General features: G+C 39.5%; 2 protein-coding genes across 2 annotated transcripts in view; one reads left to right on the top strand and one right to left on the bottom strand.

Moving 5' to 3' along the window:
• Positions 1 to 20: 20 nt before the first annotated feature.
• Positions 21 to 4,605, bottom strand: dnajb9a (DnaJ heat shock protein family (Hsp40) member B9a). The gene is made up of 3 exons (XM_079685490.1): positions 4,405 to 4,605; positions 3,705 to 3,935; positions 21 to 1,693 (listed from the first exon to the last, which is right to left on the bottom strand). The coding sequence occupies exons 2-3, from the start codon at positions 3,919 to 3,921 to the stop codon at positions 1,260 to 1,262; spliced, it is 651 nt and encodes a 216-aa protein (XP_079541616.1). The 5' UTR covers positions 3,922 to 3,935; positions 4,405 to 4,605; the 3' UTR covers positions 21 to 1,259.
• A 452-nt stretch (positions 4,606 to 5,057) lies between these two features.
• LOC307041284 (calcium-independent phospholipase A2-gamma-like) overlaps positions 5,058 to 12,583 on the top strand; it is a 21,137-nt gene continuing 13,611 nt past the window's right edge. The window contains exons 1-6 of the mRNA XM_079684592.1: positions 5,058 to 5,243; positions 5,564 to 6,872; positions 7,888 to 8,037; positions 9,436 to 9,587; positions 10,045 to 10,139; positions 11,333 to 11,504. Of these exons, the coding sequence (XP_079540718.1) occupies positions 5,631 to 6,872; positions 7,888 to 8,037; positions 9,436 to 9,587; positions 10,045 to 10,139; positions 11,333 to 11,504 (1,811 nt within the window). The 5' untranslated portion in view covers positions 5,058 to 5,243; positions 5,564 to 5,630. The remainder of the gene's footprint in view (positions 5,244 to 5,563; positions 6,873 to 7,887; positions 8,038 to 9,435; positions 9,588 to 10,044; positions 10,140 to 11,332; positions 11,505 to 12,583) is intronic.

Raw genomic sequence — 12,583 nt, 5'->3', positions numbered from 1 at the left:
AAGCATTCAAACCAAAGGAATTTCAGTTTGGTATCTACTTTTTATTTTTCAAAAGACATTTTATACAAAATCGAAAGTGCCTTTGAATTTTTAAAGCACTATTATTATTGGAGATAAACATTGTACACAATAGTGTAAAAGGAGCTCTTTACTGTCAAGAAGATGTAATGGAACGACAACAGTATGCAGTGTACATTTGTAAACAAATATTTTAAAATTGGAATATAAAAAAATAAACCTTGTGACAAGTACAATCTGATGTTGTGAAACCTATGCTGTATTCTGCTTGTGTTAGTTTACAGACAGAGAACACTCTTCGTAGTTTGCCTCCCGGGCCAGTCAGAGGTATTTATTTATATTTTAGCATGTCAGGTTGATTTTTAACCATGGTAATTGGAAATGTATATTAAATACTCATCAAGAAAACAGAAATTGTTGTATTTTTTTGATGAGGAAAGATGTCCTCTGCCACTTTGAGTAACTCAAAATACCACAGCAGAACAGTGTAGGCGTCACACTTATTTATAAAGATAGGCTGGAGTCAAAAACATTTCTCTATTTACTTATACCTCTTTACTACTAATATTTACATATATTTACACATTTGTAACATTCTTTACAAATGCACTCAATACAACACATTTAAAAATATAGTTTGTTCAAAAATGACTGGAAGTGTAGAATGAATGAATATTTAAACAAGATGTAACACAAACAAGTTCAAGAGTAAAACTAGCCAGCTTGTGGAGGGTCAGAGGATTGTGTTGACAATGCTGACATAAGCAGAAATCCACTGGCTATTGTTTGTACCTTGAGTTGTGGTTTGAAACCAACAATGACAAAACCTATACAAAAGACACTCAAATCTAAACAAATAAACATAATAGAAATGGTGAATTACTGACACACGAGTATTTCTTTAACAAAAATGTTTCTCCAAACATTAAACTTATCCAGTTCCACTATCAAAAGGTGCTTCAAATGATCGACAAAATACTCCGTCAGGTTATTTCACAATACGTGAAAAACTACTACAATCATGTACAAGTCCATGAGCACTACACAAGTGGAATAGCTTTAAGAAAACATAGCTTTTTAGACCTAAAATAAGTAAACTGAGGTTAACTGTTCCTGAATGTCAGATATCAATGTCATCGCTCACATTTCACAGCATTTGAACCAAGTGGCTTTATGTTACCTAATGGATACAACAGTTTTGTATGCCATTTGGACAACTTTGAGTAATTTCACATTGCATCTTAAGATGCAGTACAGTCTGTGTATGTGGTTACCATATTTCCCCTGCGTTGTGTCACTGTTCTACAGTGTTGTTTTGATGCACCATGAAACCTGTTGTCTGTCTGTTTGGTGCTGTCAAAGGTAAACATTTTCTCTATGTCCTCATACATATCATCAAAGATACCTGCTCCAAAACCTCCTTGAACGCGTCTCTTATGTCTACTGTGGGACTCCTTGTGGGTCCTGGAGTGTTCATCAAAGTGTCTTCGATGACGGGCATGCCTGTTCTGGCTGTAGATGTCAAAGTCTTTGAAAATGTCATCAAAGTTGAAGCTGAAAGGTTGGTGTGCGCCCTGTCTATGTCTGCCTTGCGTCTCCCCAGTGAAATATGCAGAGGTGTCACCAAACTGGTCATATTCTTTTCTTCTGGTTTCATCTGATAACGTTTCATAAGCTGTGAAAAGGAAGACATAATTCAGTCAAGGTTGGATTAGTTAAGTACTGCATCTCATCAACATTTCTAAAAAGTCCTATCTAAGTACATGAAAAGAATAATAGGAAATGTGCGAGCTCTCAGCATATTCATCCTTCAGAGTTCTTTAATTGAAGCTGAGAAAGATTTATCATTATCGTCCACACTGGATCACGCAACTAGGGCTGGGCGATTTGGCCTAAAAATAAAATCTCGATTTTTTTTCTAACTAATGGACAATTTTCGATTTAAACCTCGATTTTTTTCTGTTTTTTCTGTAATATGTCACCGCATCTGTGATCGCCTGCCACCGGGGCCCTTTCTTGTCATAAGGAATGACTGTTGAAAATGCTGCTGCCAAGGTTACCTGCTTTTTTAAAGGCGCTTTGTGGCTTGAGCTAGCATCTGCATCTCTTAGTGCTACACACTCCTGCCATTCCACTGCATGTTTCTGTCGCAGGTGCTGGAATAAGTTGGTTGTGTTCCCATGTTTTGCAGCGATCGTCTTTCTACAGACCTTACACAGAACAGTTGTTTGTTCTATGTCTGACCGCTTGTACCCGAACCACTTCCATACAACTGAAGTAGCACCTTTTTTAGGAATGACACAATTGTTGCAATAGTAATTTATGCACTAACTACATTACTACTTGTACTACAACATTTGAATCCTCAGTTCTTCCTCATTTTCCTCAATTTTTCACATTTGGTTTATTAAAATAATGATATTGTGGTCATTGTTAAAAAAATGTCTGCTATTATGAGTATTATTATTTGTATAATGCGCTTTCTGCCTTCCTGTCATTAGGAGTTAGAAATGTAATGGCTATGTAATAGATTATATTAGAACCTTCATTCTCCTAAACTGCTGGGACATTTCCCTATAGCCAATACCTTTATATGTTCTACTCTTCACTTACTTGTCAGCATAGGTCGGCATTGATGTACAGAGCCGACAGAAGACCTTGTTTATATTGGCATCATATTGAGAGGTGCAGTGACGCGTCCTAAAACCAGGAAGTAAACTGCTGGTTCCCTCGACAAAAAACAATGGGATTTCTCCATAGGGTTTTGGAAAATAGCTGGAAATAAGGTCTGTGGAAAACAAACCTGTTTAATCTCCACATGTCTACCCTACTTTTATAATTTTCGAATCATAAATCTAATCGATAGATTATGAAAGGGTTTTAGGACGCGTCACTGCCCCACTAGAAGCCAACTCCTTCGATCAAGCTGGCTGAAACGTTCTCTCCCTCTTCTTCTCATACTCCCTGTCACTCTCCTTTAACTCCTCCGGTGACTTTGTTTTATTTGAAGATTGTTTTTTGCCCGGCGCTTGGCCGGTTACCTCTGGTATTAAAAACATTAATGGCGAATGGTTAGGTGCCGCGATAGTCTGTAGTGAAGGAGCGCACTCCCACTCACGGGAGCCTGCTCGCGCTGCGCTCCGCTGCAAACAGCTGTTTGCTTTTCACCCAACAACGACAACCGACTCACGGAACGCTATGTTGTAGCGTTAATAAACGAAACAATTTAACTAAATTGCAAGTCAAAATACCAATACCACAGGACAATTCTTTTTTTTTAAGCAATATTTTTAGTGGCCCGAGCGGGTGAGTGGAAAGTACGTTATGCTGGTCCGGGGTGTCTAAATAGTGCTTCCGGGGCAGCGGGCCATTTATAATGTCGAGCACTGGCCGTAGTCACAGGCAATGTGGCTGAGTTTTGTGCGCGTTCTGGAAAGTGAGAGAGTAAGCTACTACGGAGTCCCTTAAAGCAAAACAAATCTGCGGAGTCTAGAAATGTTTTTAAATCGCGATTTTTCGGTTCAGTAATTTCACAAACCGTAGGAAAGTACAAATGCAAATTAATCGTTAAAACCGAAAAAATCGCCCAGCTCTACACGCAACACTACAAAATGGAATATCATTCCATTATGTAACAAAACAATACAATTATTCCAACAAAACAAGAAAGATAGATTTATCTGTACCTTCAGCGATTTCTCTGAATCTCACTTCAGCGCCTGGGCTCTTGTTCTTATCTGGGTGATGTTTCATTGCAAGCTTGTGGAAAGCTTTTTTTATTTGTCGCTCAGTAGCATCTTTAGGCACTCCCAGTATATCATAATAGTCCTTCTTGGCAAGTATTAGCTCTGTTATCATGAGGATGCACACTGCAAACGTTACAGCCGACTGTGCAGTTGCCATAGCTCTGATGCACCCTGCATTGAAAAGAAATGGAAGTTCAAATGTATGCATGTATACAAAAGAGAGTGGTAATGAGTTCATTTGTGTTTACACATCTAGAGAAGAAGGCAACTTAGCAAGTAGCCATAGACAACATACAATAGTAAATATCTTAGAAACATGACATTGCAGTATTAGCTACTTTAAACTTACAAAATGACAGTAAAACGATTGAGTCCAAATGTATTGTTTTTATATCTTCTTGTGCATAAGCTTTGAATAATGAATTTACATTGTATATCACAATAACATGTGCCTTACATTCTAATAACTTCGGCAACATACATGCTGTTACCTTGAATGATTAATTACCACTGAGTCAGTTATTGTAAGATAACGCCATGTTTTCATAAACATCAACCGTCACCCTTAACGTTAGCTGACGTTGCTAACACAGGGCACTGCCCACTTCGTTTCTCTCCTTTCTTTTAAACCCAAACTCACCGTTAAAAGAGACCCAAGTCCTGCTTAGCTGGTGTGTTGCAGGTCTGCCTATCAAACTATGTATCCAACGCTAAACATGACAGTGTCCAGTTTTTAGTTTAAGTGAGTGTTATGGAAAAAGAAGCAGCGGTCAGAAGCAGCATCATTTCCATGTCTTCTTCGATGACTACATTGCATCAGAGTAAGTGCAGGTTAGTGCACTTCTGCCCTCTGTTGGTCAATGCCGGTAATGTGGGACTGTCCGATAGTGACCCTGAGGTTTACAGCAACGATATGATGTTTAAAAACAGTCTAACTAACTGCTACTAGTAGTAGCTACTTGCTAAGTCTTAGTATTGATATTGATCTATACATGCTTTGATCTCATAGTGTTTTTTTAGGTATATGCTGCGATTACGTGATTATAATAACGTTTGTGGAACAAGTCTCTACATTTCCAAGTATCTGCGTAGCGCTCCATTTGATTTTGTGTGTATCCCGCGTGTTAAGTAGTAGGGTGGGGTTCCATTTCTAGTTGTTGGTGGGAACTCCGCCTACCAGGGAGAAGTCCGGTGTACGCCAGTAAAACTTGAAAGTTGATCATCTGCTACAGTAAAAGGTGGTGAGAATTCCTCAGCCAATCAACCGACGGCTTTTGAGGGCAAGTGGTAGACAGCCAATTGCAGACCACATTACCTGTCACGTGATCCTTGTTTTTCTTTTGACTGACGTCCTACGTCATTATGGAAATGAATTAGGTCGAATGACCGTTGTTATTCTGTGTTAACGTTAACGAACGATGGTAACTCAATGAGAATATTAAAGGACTTCTACCTTTATTGATACCGAGACATAATAAGGTATGTTTTGCTATGTTTAGTGTGACTTATATGGTTTATTTACGTGTTAGCTAGCGGAGTTAGCGGTGCTAACAGCTAACGTTAGTTGCTGATGTTAAACCATGTTATTCTTAGTTGATGTTAAGTTAGCTATTGTGTCTCTCACTTAGGATAATTTAACGAAAATATTTTACTTGTAATCGAAACAAAACCACACCCAGGAGCAAGTTTTAGGAGCAGTTTCAGTAGCTTTATCCTACGTTATGTTATTCTCATCATTTTGTCTGTGACGGTTTTTCATTCCTCCATGTACATTACTATTTGTTGTTGTTTCTCACCAGGTTAATGAAAGGGAGAGCATAGCCCTAATATTGCTTTGGATGGTACGAACTCTTGTGACCTGAAATAATGAGTCATAAATGGGCACCAAATACCTGGGTAAAAATAAGCAGAGCATTTCATTTGTGTCAAACACATGCCCGCAAGTCAGCAGCATCTCTTCCCTTGTGTGGCACCTCTCACTGCAGGGTTCATGTACAACAGCCTTATTGCTACAAGGTTGGCTATCTCAGCTGGAGGCACATCCATCACCTGAGGATCACTGGGCGTAAGGGATGGCTCTGTAAAGCTAACCAGGTTCGACAAAGGCTTGGACTCCACACCAGCACCTTGAATTTGAACACATCTGCCTCTCGGTGGTCTGCTGGTCTCAGCCAACACATGTCGCGGGTCAGGAACACACTGGACACAGTTTCTAAAGCTGTGAGTGGGAGGCATACAGAACTTCTCTCCAAAATTGCAAGACTCAAGCCTAATGCATTAAAGGGTGTAACCAAGGCTGAGGCAAGTGTTGAGTCAGCGCCCAAAGCTGAGGATAGTGATGTCACACTTACTCCAGCTCCTGTTAACGCTGCTCCAACTTCGACATCCACTACACCCAAACCTATATGTAACTCATCACCTGCCAGTCCCTCTATTCCTACTTCTGCTGCTACGTTTGATGCAAGTGCCACTACCTCAACCCGTCCCCACAACTCTGACAAAGCGAATGTCACAGGCACAATCCTGACTGTGCCTAAGGAGAACAGGGTGAGACGTGTTGTTCCCGCAGTCAAAGCCAGTCCTGCCAGGAAGCAAGAGGAGCTCAAACTTTCACCGGGTGAAACTGAGATCAACAGCGCAACTTCCAAACAAGCCACAGCACTTTTCTACCCCAGTACCTTCTCAGTAAACCTGGATGACACTTACAACTACCTGGCCCATCACATCAACACATACTTTGGCAGCAGTACAAACACTCAGGACAAGAAAAGGGACAATGTTGACATTTCCTCTGCTTCCTCTCAGGGTAGACAAACTAGAGACCTCATACCAGTGTTTGGTAAACCAGCCTATGCTGCTGCAGTTATCCCACCTCCTAAGAAGGGTCTAGGACACTACCTGTCCTACTCAGCTCCAACTGTACAAGCCTTTGTAGGAAGCTACATTGCTCCCCTGGTCCCACGGTTTAGGGCAGCAGACTCCAAAAGTGCTGATGTGGAGGTAAAGAAGTCTGAGGAAGCACCGGTCAAACAGGTTGAGGCCACAGTTAGTAAGGAGAAGAAGTCTGCAGAGGAGAAAGCCAATAAACTTCTGCTTCAAAGGGAGAAGGTACGTCTACAAAAAGTTGTGTCTATGTTTGAGTGAAATATAATCAGATTGTTCTCAGTATCTGGTATGTTATAGGAGGGGGCCTACTGTTTAGACTTTAACCAGAGCTATCGCTACTCTATATGTCCAAGGGTAGTTCAGCGTGCTGACATGTGCTTGACTTCTTGGAAACTGTTTTCAAAAATAACTCCTTGTGGAGATAGAGGGCCCCAGAAGGTGTTTACATTACAGGCCAAGCCATGCTTTTTTTTTGTAGAGCCATAAACACACCTGACATTCAGTTAATGTCAAAGCTGGATTGGGTATTGAAATGGGAACTTCTAATATGTTATGTTGGAGATAGCCGGAAAATGATTCATGTTCACTGGCTCATGTTATACAGATGAAGGTCATGTGGTTTTTTAGCTCAGTTCATGTTGTTAGGTGGGAAAATATTGTTAAAGACAAGCCCACCGAAAAGGTACATGTCTGCTGACAGTAGTTTATAAAGATAACAGAACTTTACTGGCAGCTTTTTCATAAGGGATTTTAGGAACTGGTTCACCTTTAAGCTGTCGGGTGTTACTGTTGCCCAATATACTTTTTATAGATGTTGTAACCATAAATGTTATTATTACAATATAGAAATGTGCTGCTCAAGCAATTATTGGTCTACACAAATATGTTATTGTATACAGTCAATATTATATATTCAAAGTATTTGAGTGGATTGGAGCTTAAAAGTTACTTTTCTGGGTCTAGCCCATGTCGAGCTCCGTTTGTCATAAACATGATGCCAGTCATATTGGGGATTGTAAGTTAGTGTTTTTTGTAGATATTGAAAATGTATTGATGTTCCAACTGCTACTGTAGTTCTCATATTTGTCAAGGGAGTTAAAAAAAAGTAAGGAATACAATGACAATAAGAACATACATTAGTAACTCAGTTATATACAAAATATAAATAATCATAATTTCTTAATTTTGACCCCAGCTAATGCTTACTTGCTGGACCTAACTTGTTTTTTTCTCCTAGATCATTGCCAGGGTGAGTGTGGACAACCGAACTCGGGGTCTGGTTCAGGCTCTCCGCAGGGCTTCAGATGTAAGGGTCTACATCAACAGGGTGGAGGACCTCAGCTACCATCTCCTGGAGTTTCCAGATACCAGTGGCGTTGCAGTCAAGGTGAGGAATCAGAACCGGCTACAGTTATTGTATTTCTTTTGACAATCTGTAGCGTCTGTGTCTGAAGCTTCTCGCTACATGAAAAACCCTTTTATGTTTGGCTCATGATGCCAAGACGGTGTTCACAGCAGCGTATGTTTGAATCCTAAATAATCATGTTATATTTGGCAGGAGTAGTTTAACAGCATTGGCATGTAAACAATGTAGATAAAGGCTTCTGTTTGAGAATGTTCCCATGCCAGGCAAATGTCATGTTGTCAGCTGTGGAGGCAAGACACGTGTTGCTTTCTGTTTAATGTTGCTGCTCAGCAACTCCTGTCCATGCAGATGACACACGGCAGCCTTTATTTAGGTCTCTGCCTATCTGTGAATGTGTCAGGAGCCTATACGGTGGTTATCTACTAATGCAGACCAAGGTCACTTTTATTGGTGTGAGTAGGTGTGTCTTATATGAAAGATCAAGAACCGTTTTAAGCCTGATATAAAGATGGAAACAAATTGTTTAATACCTTAGCAAATGGCAACATAATTAAAGGGCACTCATGTGTTGAAATTGTAGTTATTGACTGAATTGAATTTGATCTCAATGTAATCAAATCAAGTTTTATTTATATAGCACATTTAAAAGCGATTTTTGGTCGAGCCAAAGTGCTGTACATGTAATAAAAACACATTACTACAATCACAATAAATAAAAGACAACAACAGAAATATAAAAAACTAAAACACAGGGTGATACTCCGCTCTGACTCGAAGGCCAGAGTGAAAAAGCGTGTTTTTAGTGAGGATTTAAAACCCCAATATAGTCATGTTGTAACAAAAATATGTCCTCATTCACCTTACAAACATTTTCTCCCTATTATAATCATATAGTTTACATCGCAACAGTTTCATGTTTATGTATTACCAAGGTTTTACGGGTGTGATCAGCCTTAAGGCTATTTAGGAATGCGGTCACACCACATTTTTGCTCTGCTTATTGAAGTGAGGTTTTAATGTGCACTCATTTACCATTGGCAAATCATCCCATCTTCATTCTGATTAAACTATGACTCGCAAACAGGCAAAACTTGTTTATATCAAGCCAATTGGAGAGAGATATTGGTATCGACCCATCATTAAGGAAGCATTGATTGTTTTTGCCCTTGTTGACGTACCTGCATGCTAAAAGAAAACAAGTAGCAGAATAGGAGCAATGCAGGTTGACTGGTAATGAGAACATCTACATGAATAGGATGTGTTATTAACTAGTCAAATACTCCAATATCTCCCACAGCTGACTCTATTTCACAATTTCAAATCCCACTTCCTTTTTGCCTTTCCATTTCTGCTCTGATCCCATCATGATGGACTGACCTCTTTTTTAGTTTTGCGCGGTATTTTTTTTGTGTTTACCAGGAGAGGGTTATCCCTTGCCTGCTGCGTCTGAAGCAGGCCAGTGACCCGGGCCTGAGGGCAGCAGTCAGAGAAGCCCTCGCTCTGGTGGGCTACCACCAACCTGTGAAAGGTCGAGGAATAAGGATCCTGTCCATAGACGGAGGAGGATTAAGGTACAAGTTCGGCTCTTCTTCAGTTTCTTTCCTGTAAGCTATGAGTCACTGATGTCAAGCTTTTGTGGAGTGGAACTGAAAAGCATTTACTGCAGCGAAGGCCATGCTTTGAATTGCAGTTCACGTTTTCTATTAACAGTCTTACAATTCCATTTTTTCTCGAGAAACATTCAGTTAAATGGATACTGATTTATTGGTCTTTGTTGTGCTAGTTTAAAACCAATCTGTGCCTCTCTCCTCCCACACACAAGAGATATGGGTATATATGTATACACACATTTTATTTGAATACCATTACATTGGTATGTCGTAATAATCATATAGACATTTTGATACAAAATATGAATTAATTATAGAATCAATCAGCTGTTTCTCTTTGTAGCCAGTGTGTGTTGTGGTTGTCATTTTATTCATGTGTCTCTCTTGTGTTGATCTCTGTCTGACTTTGTACTTTCAGAGGACTTCTTGCACTTCAGACGTTACATAAGCTGGAAGCTCTGACCGGCAAACCCATTTACAAACTCTTTGACTATATTTGTGGTGTCAGCACAGGTGTGTCTTCCTTCTGTCCTACTTCTGTGCGGTGTGTGTGTGCTGGGATTATGAGCAGAGTGCTATAATGCCGGCTGGACTGGCAGCACTGATCACACCCTGACCCATATGTTTCTCTGCTCTTGTTTTGACCTACATTTAAACACCAACGCTTCTCTGGATCTATACTCAATTCAGGCCTCAGCTGGCAGATTCAAATAGTTCGAATTCGTAAGGACATTATATAATTATATATGTCATACAATTGTAACGCTTCATTTGGTTTCAGGAATTGCCAATATACAGTATGGATTCATACTTTTTCCATGTATAACATACCACCACTAGAGGGTACTGTGCAGCCATTTTAAACTGTTCTTCTGCACCTGCTGCCTGGTTGTCTTCATTTCACAGCAGATTGAAAATGTATTTGCACAACCCTTTGGCTCTTTATCACTACCAGAAGTTTGTATTTGTCCCAAGTTGCTATCAGCCTTTTCACACTTAATCTCCACCAGTTGAAGCTACATTATGAATGTTGTCAGAGCATAATGTAAACCTGCTATATTGAATGATGTTCAAACAGTTGAAACCCATCTGGGCCACATCTGGCGGGTTTGATCACCACATCAGGTTAACCCTATTTCTCCCCCTGAAAGCAATGTAGTGTCTAAGAAATCCTGTCAGAGAAACTTCATCATGAAGGGAAAGGTCATCTAATGATCTTCTTATGAATAGATCACCCACGAGAAGTGTTACTCTAGTCCAACAGATAATCAGGCAATTAGTGTAGCTTCAATTTCAAGCCTTGAGAGTACTAAAAGATCAAGCTGTTAGCTCGTTTATTATTTTATTTTGTTCCCACCGGATTAACTGAAGCTTTATACTTCCTGTTTAAAAATGTACGCTGTATTGTGCTTAGTTAAGAACTAGATTCAGGTTTATTGCAAAGTAGGTTTAGACGTACAATCAATCTGCTTTGGTAAATAAAGGTGCATTGATTATCACAGTTAGAGGAATTAAGTTGTAAAAGAGAGCAATTAAATAAATATTACTAAAAAAAATGTTTTCAAAAAATAAAAGGGACAGAATAACAATTCAAACAACACAGTGAAACAATATATATGTGTAGTATATCTGAATTTAAAGTTGACCAATCCTTCTCAGTCACTGACCCCCTTTAAATGATATTGTTTTGTGCTTTTCTTCCTCAGGTGCTATCTTAGGGTTCATGCTAGGAGTGTTCCAGATCCCACTGAACGAGTGTGATGATCTGTACCGGAAGTTGGGCTCAGATGTCTTCAAGCAGAACGTCATTGTTGGCACTGTGAAGATGGGCTGGAACCACGCTTTCTATGACAGTGAAGCCTGGGAGAACATCCTCAGGTCAGAGCCTACGTCTTTAAAGGCAGAGTAGCTCTTGTGCCTAGTTCAGTTCAAGCCATGTTAAAATGCCATGCAAGTTAAAGTGAACACAGAGTGAATTTGAAGTATAACATTAAAACTAGGAGGTAAATCAAAGTGACCATCACATCATCACATCTGCTATTTATTTATGTCAAAAATGATGTGTAATAATGAGTGATATTGTATGATAATGCATTTAAAAGCCTCACTGCATTGCCATTCAACAATAATGTATTTATTGCAGTATAACTGTGGCTGGTTGTAATCATTCTGAAAAATATTTGAAAGAATACCACTGCATGCTAAAATATGGTCAGCAGTCATTTAATGCATATATAGATTGTTTTAGATACAACATTTACTTCCCTTTTTAATACAGTGGAATGGTCCTTTGAAAATAACAATGCCAATCACAAATGGCTCTCAAGCTAGCATGGGACAATATTTACATGTTGTGTCACCATTATTCTGGCCAATCATCAAAATAAGGTTAAAACTCATTAAAAGGCACAAAAATGTAAAGGGATCCCTTAACCTTATATTTTTTCAGAGGTGGGGGACTGGAGTCACATGACTTGACTCGAGTCAGACTCGAGTCGCATATTTTTGGACTTGAGTCTTGCTTGACTAACATTGATAAAAGACTTGACTTGACTTTGACTTGGTATTCATGCCTTGAGGGTTATCATTTCAGCGCCCCGCTCTCTATTGCTGTTTATATTGAAAATAAAACTAAACTTTTCATAACCACAATATTTTTAACTGATTTAAATGCGGAAACTGGGGTTATTCATCAGAATTTCGTTTGACTTGACTTGGGACTTGCTTGACCTGAGCAATGACTTGCTTGACTCTCACCACAGTGACTTGGGACTTGCTTGACCTGAGCAATGACTTGCTTGACTCTCACCACAGTCACTTGGGACTTGCTTGAGACTTGTAGGTTAAGACTTGAGACTTGCTCATGACTTGCACATGTATGACTTACTCCCACCTCTGTATTTTTGTTAAGGAACAAGTATGTATATTTATAGTGTGATACAAACAATCAAACCGTG

The sequence above is a fragment of the Notothenia rossii genome (assembly GCF_949606895.1).
Source record: "Notothenia rossii genome assembly, chromosome: 5".
NCBI classification, from domain to species: domain Eukaryota; kingdom Metazoa; phylum Chordata; class Actinopteri; order Perciformes; family Nototheniidae; genus Notothenia; species Notothenia rossii.
Note: the sequence above shows the minus strand (reverse complement) of the source record. Positions and strands in the feature narration are given on the sequence as shown.